Source organism: Myotis davidii, unplaced genomic scaffold (genome assembly GCF_000327345.1).
Source record: "Myotis davidii unplaced genomic scaffold, ASM32734v1 scaffold520, whole genome shotgun sequence".
NCBI classification, from domain to species: domain Eukaryota; kingdom Metazoa; phylum Chordata; class Mammalia; order Chiroptera; family Vespertilionidae; genus Myotis; species Myotis davidii.
Genome location: NW_006292908.1, coordinates 3,727,218 through 3,746,773, shown reverse-complemented (window position 1 = coordinate 3,746,773; position 19,556 = coordinate 3,727,218). Strand labels below are relative to the sequence as shown.

General features: G+C 38.8%; 1 protein-coding gene across 1 annotated transcript in view; it reads left to right on the top strand.

Moving 5' to 3' along the window:
* The window catches only part of LOC102763610 (netrin receptor DCC-like), a 27,965-nt gene extending 17,728 nt beyond the window's left edge, over window positions 1–10,237 (top strand). The window contains exons 4-5 of the mRNA XM_015565697.1: window positions 9,301–9,396; window positions 10,113–10,237. Coding sequence (XP_015421183.1) covers window positions 9,301–9,396; window positions 10,113–10,237 — 221 coding nt within the window. The remainder of the gene's footprint in view (window positions 1–9,300; window positions 9,397–10,112) is intronic.
* The last annotated feature ends 9,319 nt before the right edge of the window (window positions 10,238–19,556 follow it).

Below are 19,556 nucleotides of genomic sequence, written 5' to 3'. Positions count from 1 at the left end.
AACCCTCGTATAATTTATAACTATTGTAGAAGGCATAATTTAATTCAGGAGGTGGTTATAATGCTGTTTTAACTGTTCTACTTAGGCTTTAAAATAAGTATCAATATAATAAAATGTTTGATATATTCTTTGACTATTCTGATATAAAGTTCATCTTGCAGGGCTGAATTTATTTGGAAAATAGAACTTAATACTCTTTTAAGTGGAAGATGAAAAACAACAAGAAAATAACCATTTATGTTAATGATTATGACCTATTGGAATATCCATCAATATGTTATTGGTGAACAAGTTTTGAGTACATGCACCACATAGGTTCTGGGAAGGCTAACAAAGGTTTGAAGTCTGGCTTAAATGGGATTTTAGTATCACCACAAATGTATGCAATCAGTTGCTCTAATGCCTTATGACTAAGATTTTTTCACAATGTAAACTTGGAATCAGTGAAGATATGAGGAGTTGATAATCTCTATTCTCATAAAAGACAGAGCATAAAGCTGGCAGGGGTGGGGAAGACAGAGCATAAAGCTGGCAGGGGGGTGGGGAGTGGGGGATGGGGGCGAGAAGGAGGGGTCCTAGAGAGGATGCAGAGCCAGGCTCTCTGATATGGTTCTAGCTTCTGCTTCATTTGAATCAGTACTACCATAATGAGCTACAGAGCAGTAGTCTGTCCATTTTTATTTGTAAAAATTCCACTTTATGACTGAAGAATTATAATGACCATTTCTGAAAATATATTCTTTTTTCCCTATATCTACTCACCTCCATCATCATGCAAACATTCATACGCACAGCGAGATTTGCCACTGCCTTAGGTCTAGATTGATTCCTTGTCTGAATCGATGCATACATGCATGCGTTAAAAAATGTATTTGATCTGCCGAAACCGGTTTGGCTCGGTGGATAGAGCGTCGGCCTGCGGACTGAAAGGTCCCAGGTTCGATTCCGGTCAAGGGCATGTACCTGGGTTGCGGGCACATCCCCAGTAGGAGATGTGCAGGAGGCAGCTGATCGATGTTTCTCTCTCATCGATGTTTCTAACTCTCTATCTCTCTCCCTTCCTCTCTGTAAAAAATCAATAAAATATATCTTTAAAAAATAAAAAAAAATGTATTTGATCTTTAACCAATAAAGTGCCCAACCTTGGATAATTCCTGTGCACTGTTCATGCACACCACACAAGAAGGTGGGTGGAAAGGTCACTTTTCAGTAGAAGCCATTAGGTCTGACATCCATGAGAAAATGAAAACATTTTTGAACTTTCCAGAAAGGATTCTGGAATTTATTTTAAAGAGGTCCGAAGCAATTTATTCAATATACTATTGAAAGTTTACCTTTGGCCCTAGCCGGTTTGGCTCAGTGAATAGAGCATCGGCCTGTGGACTGAAGGGTCCTGGGTTAGATTCTGGTGAGGGACAATGCCCAGGTTGTGGGCTCCATCCCCAGTAGTGGGTATGCAGGAGGCAGCAGATCGATGATTCTCTCTCATCTCAATGATTCTCTCATCATTGATGTTTTTATTTTCCCCTCTCCCTTCCTCTCTGAAATCAATAAAAATAAAAAATTAAAGAAAATTTTATCTTTGTGTGTAGTTTTCCTCAATGATTTTCCTCATCAACTTTCTAGAAAAATGTTGGCTCTAATTGGCACAAACTGGTCAGTAGGAGACATATAAGTCTGATGGGTCAGACTTTGAACATAATTAAAGACTTGAAGCCACATCTAAGAGTTCCCCATATGCTTCATGGCGTGAGGGGCCTAATCACGTCACATGGTGGTTGAATTTATACTTTACTTTCCCAAGTACACACCTTTTCAAAGAAGTCTTTTGGGGAAGGTGTTCCTCCTGCAGGAACTTCTCCTTTAAGAAAGCAGCTCCCATGGGTCCCCTCTCTGAATGCCTGTGTTCAGGAGGCCTCTCCCCATTGACTTGAGCATGTCCACCTTAGACAGGTATGTTCATTAAGCCTGATGGTTGTGTCTTTAGCATAATACATGTTATCAACATTCATATACACATTTCACATATATTTTCTATTTTTAAGAAAATGTATCTTCAAAATTGATTCCCATAGTCTCTTAAATGCATATCATTATCTCAACCCATCATTAATGTACTGATTCTGAAAATGTAACTATAATAGACCAAGCTATTCAGAAAGTTTTAGGAACATTATCTTAAAAGGGAGTTAAGAAGACAGCATATGAAGATACATGGGAGAAGTTTAAACTGTTAAAAACTATCATTTTGTAATGTAGTGGGATGGAAAAGGCCACGTTAGTAACTCACTTTATTTTGAAAATGCTTTTGAATAATAAAAAAGATGTCTGAATATGTAGTGAATTATCCAATTACAGTTCCAGTCCCAGATACACAACTGAAACTCAGCATTAGTAGTAAAGCTGCGACCAACGGATGAGTGAATGCCTCTGTGTGCTCAGCTAGGTACTCTTTGGACACAGAAAGGCCCATATGACACAGATCCAAGCCTCATTAGGAAAAAAGACAGGAAGTGGGCAATTAGTAAAAAATCCCCACCCTAACTGGTTTGTCTGGATAGAGCATCGGCCTGTGGACTCAAGTGTCCCAGGTTTGATTCCGGTCAAGGGCATGTACCTTGGTTGTGGGCACATCCCCAATAGGGAGTGTGCAGAAGGCAGCTGATCGATGTTTCTCTCTCATCAATGTTTCTAACTCTCTATCCCTCTCCCTGCCTCTCTGTAAAAAAACCAATAAAATATATTTATTTTTAAAAAAACAACAACCCAAAGAACAGTTGGGGGAAAAAGAAGTCCAGGGCCCTGGAGAAAGAGTTCAACAAAGATGAGAGAATGGGAGTTGAGGTTGGTTGCAGGGGCAGTGGAGAACTTTCAGGGCAGGAGGAATAATTGGGCAAAGGTTTGCAGATAAGCAAGGGATTGGGGAGGGGAAGTGATTGATGTGACTGAAAATCTTGGTAGGAAGAGTTTCTGATGGTGGCTGAAAAGTGGCATAGATCCTGACTGTGTCCCTAATGTGGTTAGATTTTTATCTTTTTAAAAATATATCTTTATTGATTTCAGAGAGAAAGGGCGAGTGAGAGATAGAAAATTCAATGCATGTCCCCTACTGGGAATCGAGCCTACAACCTGGCAATGTGCCCTAACTGGGAGTTGAACCTTGACCTCCTGGGTCATAGGTTCATACTCAATCATCGAGCCCCATTGCCTGGGCTGGATTTTTATCTTAAAGGCAATGGGAAGACACAGGAAAGTTTTTGAGTAGTGCCTTATTAGCAGTTTCATCTTGGCTAGTTATCTCTTTAATCCTCTTTTTCTTTTATAGAGAATGATAATTATTTCTTCATAGGATTTGATGTCTGCTTGGGTGCCAGAATTTGGAGAGAAGCATTTCAGAATAGCAGGCACAGCTGTGGGTGCCCCGGACATAACGAACCATAAGATGCTCTTCTAGCCCTACAAGAAGCCTAAAGCATAGTTGCAAAGATTAAGCAGAAACAAAGAAAATGAAGTGCCACCTATTACAACACCTCATGCCCTCTCTTTGTCCCAAGTTTTCACAACTGATCCTCACATGGTTCTCCTGATCATGGAGACATCATATAACGATGTCCTCGTGACGCACAGGTTTTTCTTTGGCAGCAATCTAGGAACAGGCAAAAATGGCAGTTTGTGGCACATATAGGATATCCATATTTGTGAAACATTTTGTATTTTTTACTTTCCTCTGTGCTTCTGCAGCCAGCTATTTATGATTTCTCCCCAACTAGATGGTAAGAAACTTAAGAACAGATGCCATTCATGGCTTGTTTATCTTGACCACTCAAATCCCTGGTGTGTTCTCTGGCTCATCTGAGATGTAAACTTAAGAAATACCATTGTATGTACCTCATGCCTAAGTTATCTAGCTTTCTATCAAAATATTTTACAAGCTCTTCATTGAGACTCATGGTTTTTTCATAGACTGAGTTGTTTCTCCCCAAATTGACATGTTGAAGCCGTAATCACCAATTTGACTGTCTTTGGAGGTAGGACCTTTAAGGAGGTAATTAAGGCTAAATGTCCTAAGAGTGGGGCACTGATCCAATAGAAATGGTTTCTTCATAAGAAGAGCAAGAGGCATCATAGCACTCTCTCTCTCAGAGCACACACACAGAAAACAGGACAGGTGAGGACACAGGAAGGACATGGTCTGCAAGCCCAGGAGAGAGCTGCCCCACCAGAAACCAACCCTGCCAGACCACGATCTTAGCCTTCCTCCCTTCAGGACTTTAAACAGTAAGTTTATGTTGTCTGAGACACCCAGAACCAGGGAGTTTCTTACAGACTAATGTAACCACAGAAAGACTATGTGTTCTATGCATTATATTGTTAAAATGATTTTTGAGCCCTAGCTGGTTTGGCTCAGTGGATAGAGCGTTGGCCTGCTGAGTGAACACGGGTCCCGGGTTTGATTCCAGTCAAGAGCATATGCCTGGATTGTGTGTTCGATCCCCAGCGGGGGCGGGGGATGGTGCAGGAGGCAGCCGATCAATGATTCTCTCTCATCATTGTTTCTATGTCTCTCTCCCTCTACCTTCTTCTCTGAAATCAATAAAAATATATTTTTAAAAAAGATTCTTCATTGGTTTTATAGAGACATGAGCTACAATGGAGAAGCATATCAGTAATATTTATTACATATCGTTAGTACTGATAATCTTAAATTCCTGGCAGTTGGAAAAATAATGTTCTTCTTAAAAAGCAATGAATCAAAAAATTATTGGTTTATAAATGAGGTTCTGTGTAGTTATAAGATTATAAATTTAATGTTCCCCTGTCTTAGCTTTTCTTCAATATCACCCTCTCTTGGTAATTTTTGAGTAACAGGTACTACTCACATTTTAGATCCTATCATCTTAAATATGTCCCAATTTAATAGTAAATATGTCATTAGCTATTAGGAAATTAAGTTTCTTTTCTTAATCAATTCTTAGATAAATTTAATTTACTACAACAAGCTTGTTGAAGTAAATATTCATGCCCCATCAACTCTCAGATGTGTCTAGTAATGAAAGAAAACATGATAATTAAACATTGATGTGATTTTGTATTTTTATATATGTTTTAGTTTTAATAATTTTTACTGAAATATATGATATTAGTTGCTAACTTCTGAGCATGTGTAATTGGCCAAGTAGTGAACTGACCCATCCGTTTGGAGAGAAAGTGGTACATCCACTTCCCATCAAAGTGTTCAATGGCCTCCTTTATAAATGTGCTGGGAGATCACCTATGCTGGGTGTTAGGCTCACTCTTAGTCAGAAATGGAAAAGAGCTATCATAAAACATATTCATTAAGGTCATATTTATCCCTCTATTCTAATGTGCAACTCTTCATTTGAATGGAGCTCTCCTGAATTTACAACATCACTGCTTCAGATTTAATAGCAGTCCTTAAATTTCATGTCTATCTGTAATTGGCATTTATTACCAGTGACCCCCCCTCACCCATCACATTTAATGATCATATTCATAAAAGTAGTGCCTTAGGTAAGTTTATATTGATTATGCTTCATGAGGTAATTGCCAAATGGATCTTATTGAAATTAGTTTAGAATTTTTTCATGACCTAAATGTAGGATACAAGTGCTTAACCTAAGGCAGAATTAAATTTTAAAAATTCAAAACTATGAGCTGCTGCTTCTTATCTCCGTGTTGCTTTCTTATTATAGTTAAATCAGGAGCCCAGTGCACGAATTTGTGCACCTTGAAAGGAACTGTGGGCTGTGAGGCTGCGGTGGGCACAGGGGCAGGTCTCGGCCCATCCTCTGTGCCCCCATCTGGCCCCTCCCGCTGTGGCCCCCGGTCCTGTCTGCTGGCAGCCCTACTCCCGCTGCTGCTCCCATGTGCTGATAGCACCGGCCCTGCTTGCACCCACTGACAGCGCAGAGTGATTGGGGCTGGCACAGCAATGGGTGTGAGCAGGGCCAACACTATCAGTGGGTGCGAGCACTGGGCAGATCGCAGCATGTGGGAGCAAAGAATTTTCATTAACCACCAGAGGCTCACCCCGATGACAACAACCAGCGCCCTGCCTTGGTCTGGGGCCCCCACTCACCTGCTCTACCATCCTGCCGTGGCCAATGCCCACCATGTTCTGTGCATGCCCTCTGGTGGTCAGCATACGTCATAGCAACTGATTGGTTGTTTGGTTCTACCTTTTGGCCTATTTGCATATTGGCCCTTTATGATATAGGATTCCTCATCTGGGATTATAGCTTTCATAAGAGTATGCCAAAGTTCTATCCAAAATACTGTTCAGAAGATTCTGTTGAATACATATGTTTTATATGCAGTTTAATATATTTGAAGGCCTACTATGTGGAGCTCTACTTCCCCCCCGCCATCCCTTCTCTTGGAGAAGACAATTTGAGCAGTGTTTTGCATTTATCCTTGAGATGGTTATGAATCTATTTTTTCTTTCTTGGATAGACAAGGAAGGAAGTAGAGGCCCCAGAGGGAAAGGCAAAGACTATGCACTAACTCAGAGCATTAAAAGGCAATCTAAGGCCATGATTTTAATTAGCCCTCACAATCTCAGCAAGGTGAATGGACCATCTGTGGTACAGAAGGAGAGAAACTGCTGAGAGTGGTCAAAGGGCATTTCATGCCAAAGTTGTCCTCAGGTACAAGAACTATGCATTATCCCAGAAGGAGTTTGAATCTGTAATAGGACCAAACTAAATTAGACAGAGGTGTTTTAATTAAAGTTGGCAGGAGTTAGTGTCAGTTGTACTTGCTAATTCTCAAGGACTAGAGAGCAAAGTATGACATTTCCTTCTTTACATTTTAAGCATTTTTCTGTTTTGTTATTTCATATGTGAAGGTATAATCATTTCGCTATTTTTACATAGCAAGGTATGTATTCATCCGCAGTATAGCATCATATATATGAGCAGGAAATAATCAAAGTGTAACTAATACTCATACACTGGAAACTCATACCATATAAGCAAGGCTCCTACCACCACTTGATGGTAGTGTCCCTAAGGGCAAAAAACACCAGCTTGAAAACATATCTTAAAATAGTGAACTCTGTTAAAGCATTTGGAGTTTCTATCTGTACATTTTTAAATCATTTATTCACTCATTCAACAAATATGTACTGAAAATGCAGTAATTTTGTTGCCTGAATCTTTGTGGAAAAAACAACTTTATTGAGATATCATTTACTGTGATTTGCTTACTGTAATTTTGCATTTGAAATATATGTTTTACTGTTTTTCAGTATAATCACAGATTTGTACAACTCTATTCAACACAGCCAGTTTTAGGACAACTTCTCACCTCGGAATGTAACCCTGTACCCTTTACCTATCCCCCTTATATCCCCCTGTTCTCCCTCCTCCCCTGCCTAACCCAACACCCCCAGCAAACATCAATCAACTTTCTTTCTCTGTAGATTCCCTATTCTGGGCATTTCATGTGAATGAAATCATGGAATATGTTCCATTTTGTGACTTATCTCTCTTTAACTTAGCATACTTTTGTCAAGGTTCATCCTTATAGTATTTCATTCCTTCTTATGGCCAAATAATACTCCATTGTATAAATATGCCATGAACATTAGGATTATCTTCACCTTTTGCCTCTTGTGACTAATTCTTTATAATCATTTGTGTACAATTTTTTATTTGGACCTATATTTTCATTTCTCTTGGGTATATACTTAGAAGTGGAATTGATCAATCATGTGGTAACTATGTTTAAACATTTGAGGACCTACCAGTTTTCTATGCTGACAATACCATTTTCCATGGTATGAATAGAGTATGAGTATTTCTATTTCTCCACATCATCACCAACACTGTTATTAACTAACTTTATTTTATTGTATCCAGTCTAATGAATGAGAGGTGGCATCTCATGTGGGTTTGATTGGGATGACTAATGATGTTGATTCTCTCTCATGGGTTTATTGGATATTTGTATATTTTTGTTGAAGAAGTGTCTATGTAGATCCTTTGCCCATTTCTAATTGGGTTATTTGTCTTTTTATTATCGAGTTGTAATGGCTTTTTATGGGCATATGTGTTTGGGGTGAGGTATATCACTTTCCTAGGAACAGGTTACGTGAAATGTCACATGGAGAAACTGCTGAAGGCAACATGAGGTCATTGGCTACCTGGGTGAGAATGTTTGAGTTCAAAAAGACATTTTTCATGCTTTGTTTTCTGAAGCTGACACTGTGTCATGTATGTGCACTGCTCTTTAATCATTAGGTCTGACACCATGTGCACTCATAAGGTAACCCTTTCTCTGTCCCGTACTTCCACAATTTCTCGTTAATTCTACTATTAACACTTAACACATTGGTAAGGCAGTTTCCATAGAAATGCATACGGTCAGTTGTAATCACATATACATGAAATTGGTTTCTCAAGGGAAGGGGTTGTATCTGAGTTATTTTCATGGCTTTAGTAACCTGCATACTAGTTTGCATGAATTAAACATTTAAGAAATATGTAAAAAATGCAGATTTTTCTCTCTCAGAATTAAGTTTTCATCCTGAATGTTGAATTTTAGTATGTGAAGAAATTTGTCATTTATTTCATCCTTCTTGTGACAGAAAAATCTTTGTGCACAGTGCTCAGACTTAAGCCTTCTTTCTCATTTTATCAATATTCTGGTGGTTCAGAAAAGCTGTTTTTATGCATGAAGTTTTAACTGCACTACATCATGTGCTAAATTTTAATAGAGATATTTTGCTAGATATTCCTTGTGAAACATATTTTGGGTACAAGTTCGGTATGAACAAAGTGGGCAAAATTAAAGGTGGAGCAGCTACACAATCTCATCAAGATGAAGGATAAACCTTTTTGTTTACCAACATTCCCAAGACTGTGTTTTTATTGCTAGGTATTCCTAAAATAATAAACAAGCAAACAAGACAAACAACACAAAAATTTGCAGTGGTTCCTTCAACTTGGGAAATGTTGGCTCAAACAGAGTTAAAAAGGTACATACGACAGGACTTTCCAGAATCTCAAACAGGCTAATAGTGTTAGGGGAATGCTGTGTGCAATTACAAAGGTGGAAGAGGTAAAACTTATTTTCCTTCTGACCCAGCGTCAGGTCTATTTGGAGACTGAAAGAGTGCTTCAGGTGAAGATTCTCCTGGTACCATCAGTACAGCTTCACCGATTTGGCTTATATGCATTTGCAATGTACTACATACATTTCTATGGAAACTGCCTACCCCACTAAATGGGATTTCTACCACAGTTAATGGGTGTAGTCGATATTTTATTCTTGCAGTTCGGACCCATTACACATTCTGCAAGAAGCAACATGATTCCATTTTAATCACAGCCCAGCGCTTCCCTCCTGCTGAGAAAAATAAATGTGATATTTGTGAGTTTGCATCCACTGCTTCTTTAGAGGACCAGCAAAGAAAATAATTAGCCCGTGATTAAATCATATAATTCAATTTTCCCCTGCATATGTTCTTACTGACAAAGTAGTTCATGAATTCAACTGTCGAATGCTCAGTAATAACACTTTATCACCAATTTATCGTGCATGAAAACACAAGAAAATTTAAATGAGCTGGGGGATTGTGGTGTGTGAGTGTGTGAGAGAGTGTGTGATTCTTAAAGGATGGTTAATCAGATCGAAGCGGTGGTTGTGCAAGTAACATTGTATTTCTCCATTGGCATGTTAATTTAGCTTGCAAAATACCTCTGAAATTAAGATTCACCAGGTCATTATGTAGATATATGCAGGAAGGCAGCGTGAAAAGAGGAACATTTTCCTTGTTTGACTTTTAAAACAATAATAAAATACTAATAAGTGAAATTCTGGCCTCTGAAGAAGATAGCCATGTTCTCCTCACCATCCTTCACTCTCTTCCATGGAAAGAGAGAAGCAGGGTCGTTCTCAGTTTTCACTTCCACAGCGAACTGCTTGGTGTTCTTCACTGAGGCTTGATTCTTTATGGACACTGCATGCTCATCAGCATCTCCCTGAAAGCAGGAGCACTTGTATGGTTATGACTTTCATCTTCTATCCTATCCTCACTTCCTCCTGCCGCATCTTGCTTATCTCTCTACTCCTTCAACTTACCCCAGTTTGCCCTTGCGGTTGTTACTGGCAAGTGGCCATGAACACATCTCGGATCTCTAAGCATTGTCTGTGCAATGGACCAGTGACAGCTAACCCGCAGACCTGTTATGAAGATCAGACTCAGAGATAACGCACGTTCAGTGCAGCTCCAGGACAGTGCCTGGAGCAGAGCAGATGCCCAGCAAGTGGCTTTGTTATCACCGTTGTCATTACCTGCACATGAACACGCATCCTCCTTAACTGTGCAAACTCAGAATAGCAAGTCTCATTCAGATCGCGTCCTCAGTGAGAGAGCTCTTGCCATCTCTTGCCATCTCTTGACATTTCAAGAAAACTCAAGGAGAAAGACACTGTGATAAAGACGTGTATTACAGGTGACTCTGAGAATAGCAGAACTTAAGCAGGGGAGCAAAATTTATCATAACTTACAGGATCACTGAATCAAAGTTGTAGAAGTGGGGACTGGAGCAACGTTAAGGAGAGGAGATGAAGACATTGTGCTGCTTTGTGGGACCAAATAGTCTAGGGACGAGAGTGTGAACCAAGGTCTGGTACATAAGAAGCATTATAGATTAGCTATTATTATTTAAAAACTAATTTGAGCTGAATATATTATAAGTTTTCCTGAGGGAGTTTAGGAATTGTGTTACCATTATTTATACTTTACCAAAGATTATGAAAAATGTTAACGATGTAAGTTATTAAGAAAATCACCCAGAAAATAAATACTCTCAATTAAGTTAGCTTCAGATAGACAGGAATATTTGTCATTTATATGTATAATGCATATGAACAATGTCAAAATAAGTAAATAGAGCTTTGCTGAATAAATATGGCTTCAGTGTTGCAATATATTACACCCAGTCATCAGCTTTGTGCCTCCTTTTTCTTATACCTTACATTTAACCCATTACAGTTAAAACTCCAGAATTATTGTTTAAAATATATTTTTATTGATTTCTGAGAGGAAGGGAGAGTTAGAGAGAGATAGAAACATCAATGATGAGGGAGAATCAATGATGATGATCGGCTGCTTACTGAATGGCCCACAATGAAGATTGAGCCGAAACCAGGCATATGTCCTGACCGGGAATCAAACCTTGACCTCCTGGTCCATAGGTCGAGGCTCATTCATTTAAATCTACCCAATTCCCTTCATCCTGAATTACTTCACTCTGAATTCAAATAATTTCATCTGTTACCTGGAGCAGGCCTCTAACCAACCACCTAACTCTTTCTTCCAGTCTTACCATATTATAACCCTCTCTCACCCAGGGTGATCTTGTTAACAGGTGAATCAGAATATGGGATATTCCTTCTTAGAAACTACAAACTTTTTATTTTTTAGACTAAACTAAGAACTCTTTACTGCATCCTACCGCATAAACCACTGCAGGATTTAGCTTGCGTTCACTTTTCTAACTTCATCACCCTTCCTCTGTTCATCAGGCTCCACTGGTAATGGCCTCCTGCCTTTTTTTTTGAACAAACCAAACAAGTTCCAATCTCAAAATATGTGTCTGTAGATCTTTTGCCCTAGCTCATACTGCAAACACCACATCTTATGCGATTTGTCCTTGTCCGTTATGACGAAATCAGTCTCTCCCAGTGACTCCATCCCACCACCCACCTATTGTCTCCTTTGTAGTACATATTACAATGTGCTGTGCGTTATTATCTGTGTACTCATTCAACGTTTTTGTCTCCACCAAAGCTGAGATCTTCTCTGTTTTGTTCAATATTACATTCCCAGAAGCTAATCAAACAATCAATAAATCTGTTCATATAATGATAAATTGCCACCATCATCATCGGTATTGATGTTTACAGAACCCACATGTGTTGAGCACCCATTTAGGTTCCAGGCATCGTGCCAACTTATGTGCTTTCTTATTTCCTACTCTAACAAATCTGGAAGGGAGGTCTGCTTCATCTCCATTTTAAAGGTAAGGAAATGGAGGCTCATCGGCATGATTACTGTCATTGTCATTTTCATTATCAACGTCACCGTCATGATTTCCGGAAGCAGAACTAGAATTGGCTTGCTTTTCTCGCACCTTGACCGGAGGAAGCAATAGGCCCATAGATGTAGAAAATCTCATCAAGATGACACACATGAACTGGTCAGAAAGGTGCACCATCAAGCGATGGCTTTCAGCAAGTGGCAAACAGATGGCCACCCTGGAGGCTGTGTAATCCTCAAAGTGCGGTCTCCGTGCCAGCAGCACTGGCATTGTGAGCCTGTTACAAATGCCCTGACCTACTGGGTCAGAATCTCTAGGGTTGGGGCCAGGAAACTATCTAAAGAAACCTTCACAGTAATTTTTAACGAACTGCATTAGGACAAGGAAGCTCAATCTGGCAGTTAGCCAAGGAAACAGGAAATTCACAAGAGTAGGCAAGACATTCATGTTCAAAAATCAAACCACACAGACAAAAGTCAGGTTAGCAGGCCATGCACAAAGATGTGGACCTGTTGTTAAAATGGGAATGTAGGGAGGCGATTGGTCAGAAGGAAAAACAGTCAAAGTTAGATAGCAGGGCAGGGCAGTGAGTCAGAGTAAGACTAGACAGCATTCAGGTGGACTTGATCTTCTCACCTGTAGCACTTGCTCAAGTTCTTGAGATCCCTGTCTGGTACACAGGATTAGTATCAGTACATGAGTTTGGACTAAGCCAAAAGTAGAGTAAAAAATGCTTCACCATCCCTCATGTTTTACAGACTGAAAGAATGTGAGTGTGGGGAGGCAGGAGGGCCTTTATGGCTGCACGGAAACAGGTCTGTAAGTTTGCAGATGACTCAGATGCTGTTCTGATGGGTGAGATGGATGGGTCCTGCAAGAACATTTTGCAGTGCTATGTGAATAGGCAAAAAATAGTGGAAAAATTTCCACTGTGGAAAGTGTAAGGGGAAATATAATTCAAGCTACGCTGATAAAATGAATTATTCTCTCTGCTACTACTGTGTCTAGAAAAATGTTATCGGAATCTCTGTCAACTGTCCCTTGAAGACAGTCCAGTGTAGAGTGGCAGTTCAGAAGGTCCACCAAATGCCAGAGATAGCTATGATAAAAGTGAAAAAAAAAACACCAGTATTATAAAATTGTCTTAAAATTTTCAACAGAACTAATAATATTTCTGTACTTGGAGTAGAGTTCATAGTTCTATTCAGTGCATTCCAATAAGGTTATAAAACAGTCAGAGAAGCCTGAAAGGTTAACAGAAATGATCAAAGGAATTAAAATAGTAAGACCAGATGAGGAATTTTCAGTTCTGAAAAATGATGGGTGAAAAGGGACATCAAATTTATGTCCATGAAGATATTAGGTAATAGAGCATGGACATGCTCAACAAATTCAGGAATACTTTACTTAGAAGAACTCACTTGAATCTTGAAGGTAATTTTATGACAATAAAAGAAGCAAGTGTAGAACTTCTTTATACGGTTGTAAGAGAAACACAAAGTCTATTCTTGTATTGCTATTATTAATTATTGTGTTATTTCCCATACAAACAACTGTAATTATACTTTTGCCCCCACCCTGTATACCTGTTGGTACATTTATTGATGTTGTTCCCCATGAGACCCCATGAGAGAGTTTACAAACTAAAAATATGATAAGGAACAAAAATAACTATTTATTTATGGAAAATGAGATTCAAAATGCTTTATAAAAGAGAAGCCTAGGTTATTCTGGACATTTTCTTCATGTTTAAAAGAGACATTATTTTGGGGAAATCCAAAACTAGGCATCCTCATGAAAAATAAAGTCCAGGAACTGAAGATTGAAATAGTAATAAAGTTTTGCACATAAAAAAAAGTTTTGCACACTCATATACACACACGCATATGCATAGACATCTATGAATTTATATTTACTTTTAAAATAAAATATTTTATCATTAAAAATATGTATGCATTAATGATAAGTACATTTGAAAATACAGACTAGTAGATTTAAAAAAAATCACACATAGCTTCATTATCCAAAGGTATCTACTATTAATATTTTACTGTACTATTTACTACTTGTAATTTTCATTTATCTGATTTTTTTTATTTTCAATATATATTTCTTTATTGATTTCAGAGAGGAAGAAAGAGGGAGAGAGAGAGAGAGAAACATCAATGATGAGAGAGAATCATTGATTGGCTGCCTCCTGCACACCCCCAACTGGGAATTGAGCCTGCAACCGGGGCATGTGCCCTTGGCCAGAATTGAACCTGGGACCCTTCAGTCTGCAGGCTGACACTCTCTCTATCCACTGAGCCAAACTGGCTAGGGCCATTTATCTGATTTTAAAAAAGCATTCACTGCTTCTAGGATTGTACTATTAACCATGTAGACTGTTTATTTAATATAGGCATTTTTAAAATCATAATGTGAAAATACTAATATTCAATTCAGTTTATGACTATGTAGGACTTTTGCTTAATATTCAAACTAAGTTTAGACTACAAACTGTTTAAAATCTGGTTTTAATATTCAGGTTTATTATACACAGAAATTAAATAGTTTTCTAAGTTTATATTTCTATAATTATGGCATTTTATTTATAATGTTTTTTTGTTTCACATTTTAATATTATTTTGTTTGGTATGTAAAGACTTTTTAGATGTGTCTTTTAATAGCACATAGGTGCCTCACAAGTTTTTCATATCTAACCAGTTTGAAATGCTTTGCCTTTTCTAAGGACTGTTTCACTTATTCATATTGTCACTCATAATTTAAATTATTGTCATTAGATATTTGAAATAGAGTATTCAGGTTTGAATAATGGTATTGTTATCTAGCTATATTATAGTATGAAGATTTAGGTTAGATAGTGAATTTAAAACACTGTATAGTGCCTGGCACAGAGTAAGCATTCAAATTATTATTGTTGTGATTATTTTCTCTGTCTTATTTTATACCTCTCTTTAAATTTGAATACCATTTTGGCTTTTTTCCTTGTTTATATGTTCTACTGTATAGATTTTTTATGGTTTTAATTTTTGTAGTAACTCAGAAGATAGAAGCACTATTAAATTTTTACAGGCAATTAACTAAATTGATAAAATAGCTACATAAATCTATATTTAGAAATATGCATATATTCTCCAAATATGTACTTACATCTCTATATTATGTTATGTTCAATATAATATCATATACTATATTATGTTCAATGTAAAATCGTTGTCACTTACATTGCAAAGTATCATTACAATCTGTGTTGTTATTCCTAATAGTGTGGCAGATAGGCACATATGTTTAGTCTCATGAGAAAGAGAAGATATGTAAGTATAGATATTTTCAGTGAATTTTTCAAGTGTGCCCAGCTAGTGCACATGGCATGGGATAAATTTCCCATGAGGATAAGCATATTTACCTGGACTGTAGATGCAGATGAATATTATTTGGGGGAAGTTTACTTGATCCTGCATTGAAGGTGATCTGCCCCTTCATAGTGGATCACATTTGTATATCACGATGAAGCTACTCAGCCCATTTCTCCCTGAACGTGGCATACCTACCTGCTCATGTAATGTAATCTTTTTATATTCCAGATGGATATATCCTTTCCCTTTCCCTGCATCTTAACTTGTCTGTGTTCTTACTTTTCTTATTTTATGTTTTCTTTTTTTGTATATTTTCTCTTATTGTTTACTTAAAAGGAGTATATGATTACTAAAAAGAACTTCAAAGAGTTCAGCAATGTGTACAACTAAATTCAATTTGTTCCCTCTAATAAAATCCTATTCCCATTTGCTAAGGCCAAACACCTTTACGAGTTCTCACATCTTTAACCATCTATATTAGCAACTACATGATCAGGAAAAAAACCATGTGGTTCCCAGAGGGAGAGTATAATTTTTCTACCCCGCCCTTAAGACAGCCAGTAAATACCACAGGAAACTTATTTTCCCTTTGTAAAATTGGTTAATAATTTTCCCCACTTATACCGTAGGACTGTTGTGATGATCCCATAACATAAAATAGGGTATGTGAAAGCAATTGGTGACGTTAACAGGCCAAACAAATTTAAGTCACTTACATTTATTGTATAAAACTTGTCCTTCTCAGTTCACATACCCCTTTTACTCTGTCTAGCCTTAGTCTTCGCTGAACTTAGTTTCATTCTCATAAACAGAACCAATTTACCCATTTATATACTAACAATCACTCTTAACCAACCGGAGTAATTTCTCACTTATTTAAAATCCCATAGAATTATAATTGTACATTTCCCGGGTTTCTTACCACCATTCTCCTCCGTGTGATTTTACCCTTTTAGGGTCCTAAATGTATCTCTGGCTCAGCATCCCCCAGCAGCATCCAACATTCCTTTCAAAGCAGATTTGAAGCATTTGTTAAAAGTTATAAGTGGATTAATAAATAATCAGATGGGTAAGTAAGGGAAGTATTACAAAGTCATTATGGACATCTCAGCACTCAGATAACAAGACTTAAAGCCATGTCTACACACGCCCTCCTCCCTCCCCCACAGTTGTCACGGCAGGTGTTAGAGTGGCACCTAAAATACTAGTAGGGCATGGATGCACAGCATGGACTGGCTGCCCCTTCTGGGCTTGCTGTCCCTCTGACGTGGTCCAAACGCGCACACAACTCATTGAGTGGTTCCTGCCAAGTTCCCCCTGCATCTGCCAGTTCTGTTTGCCAGTGAGTCCTTTGGACCCCCCAGAGCAGTGGCCTGCCTATACCCACCGGGCCATTCAGATACGCACGGAAGACAGAACGTACAGCTTGCCATTTGTATCACTGACTTTCAAAGCTTCCTGAACAAATGGTTCTGGCTGGATCTATTTCAAAGCGTTGACTAAAGCAGACAGAAAGCTTCCTTCCAGGCACTTGTATTTACCACACAAATTTGTCAGCTTAACCAAACATTTCAGTGTGTTCAGAGCAGAAATTTGAGCTGATGGATCTAAAGGGCTCAAACACTGTGAAAGAGATGAAGATACATCAGGCTATAGAACAGTGTCTGCACGACTCCAAAATGATCATTAGGTAAACGTGTTTCATAAGAACCATGGCGTTGCCTGCCCCCCCTCCCCCACCCCATCCTGCTTATTGGGTTTGCAAAAGCAATGAGACCCTTTCGTGAGTGTTGGCACGTTTAGGCTAAAACACCATGGTGCTGGTGGTAGCAGTAATCCCGAGAAGCCCAGATCTGTGTAAATTACACAGCACAAACGTTATAAATCCTGAGCAAAGCCACGTGATGTAGTTAGTGATCCTTGAATTCTTCTTTCAGCTTTCACATGCCTCCATCTTCTCTGTGTTCCTGCTCCACTTCTCGTTCTGTAAAATGGGAATTACTCATTTTCATCAGTTGCTGTCACACTATCTTCAGAACGTAACGTTAGGCTTGCAGCAAAATTCTTCACAACTCAGATGCCGTGGGGCACTCCTACATCCTGTGGTGCAAACCTAGGAAATGTCGCAAAATGATCGTTCCAGATGATATAACCATCTTTGATATGCTGGATAATTATCATGTTACTACTTGTTCCTTTCAGGATCATTTAAAGATAAGGTAATCAACATATTGGTTGTAAAATGTCATAACAATTACCCTCATTCCCTTAATTTGTCGTTTTACCATTTCTTACACATGTAATTTAATTCAGTCTGACTTCTTTTGTTCTGTCAGGAGTCTTTGGGGGCAAAATGAAATAAATAAGACAGAATTTTCAAACATTTAAAATTACATTCATGCAGGAAACACTTATTTTGCAAGTGGGTTTGAAGAGCACTTTCAGGAAAGAGTAGGGACATATATGTGAGGCCGGTCTGACGACTGCCTATGGATTTTGCAGTCTACAAGGCAGATTAATAACCCAATTCTTTCCAAGGGACTATTGTCAAATTTTATGCACATGGTCCCTCAGGAAGCAATTTTTAAAGCTGTATTATTTAAATTAATTTAATAACAATATTTATTTACTTACTTACTAGAGACCAGGTATATGAATTCGTGCACTGGGGGGTGGGTCCCTTGGCCTGACCTGTGGGATTGGGCTGAAACCAGCTCTCTGACATCCCCCCAGGGGTTCCAGATTGCAAGAGGGCACAGGCCAGGCCGAGGGACCCCACTGTTGCATGATCAGGGCCAGGGAGTGACACGGGAGGTTGGCCAGCTGAAGAGGGACTGTGGGAGGGCTCCAGGGTGTGTCCAGCCCATCTTGCTCAGTCCTGATTGGCTGGACCCCAGCAGCAAGCTCACCTACTGGTCGGAGCATCTTCCCCCTGGTGGTCAGTGTACGTCATAGCGAGCGGGTGAGCAACCTTAGCGTATCATTAGCATATTACACTTTGATTGGTTGAACATCAGACTGGCCAACAGGACACTTAGCATATTAGGCTTTTATTATATAGGATTATTTTTTTTAATTTTCACCAGAGGATATTTTTTTCCATTGAATTTTTTAGAGAGAGTGGAAGAGACAGGGAGAGACAGAGAGAAACACTGATATGAGAAAGACATATCAATTGGTTGCCTCCCTCATGCCTCCGCCAGGACTTGGAGCCTGCAACCTAGGTACCTGCCCGTGACTGGAATTGACCCCAGGATCCTTCAATCCCCAGGCAGACCTGAGCCTAACTGACTAGCGCTAACTTAATAACAATATGAATGGGGCAAAAGGAGTTTGTTCTTTTCTCAGATTCCTATGTCTCTTGTAGTCCACTCATTATGTCCAGGGAAGAACTGTATACTTTAATTTTAATTTCTAATTAACCTGTAATTGAGGAACAGCTTAAGTTAGCCTGGATGTTTTAATTGCTACTTTTTTAATTGCCAAGTTTGAGGTTTTAGAGAATTTTAAGGTCGCAGAAAATTAGAGCAGAAAATACATTGGTTCCCATATTCTCCTGTCCTGCAAAGTTCTCCACAAATGCACCAACTTCCACTATGGATACTCCCCCGCCAGAGTGCTGCATTTGTTACAAGTGATGAACTGACATCACCATGTCATTATCACCCAAGGCCTATAGTTTACATTAAAGTTTATTCCTGGTGTTGTACATCCTATGGGTTTTGCCAAGTGTCTAATGACCTCTATCCACTGTTGTAATTCCACCCAGAAGTTTCACTGCTCTTCTCTGTGCTCAGCCTCTCTTTTCTCTACCTCTGGAAACCACGAGTCTTTTTACATCTCCATAGTTTGCCATTTCCAGAGTGTCATATAGTTGGAATCATACAATATCTAATCTTTTCATATTGGATTCTCTCACTTAGTAATATGTATTTCAAATTATTCCCATATCTTTGCTTGGCATGATAGCTCCTTCCCTTTTAGCACTGAATAATATCCTATTGTCTGGGTGTACCGCATTTTATTTATCCATTCACCAACTGAAGGGCATCGTGGTTGCTTTCAAGTTTTGACAGTTATGAATAGGGCGGCTATTAAAATCCTTGTGCAGGGTTTTGCATGGACC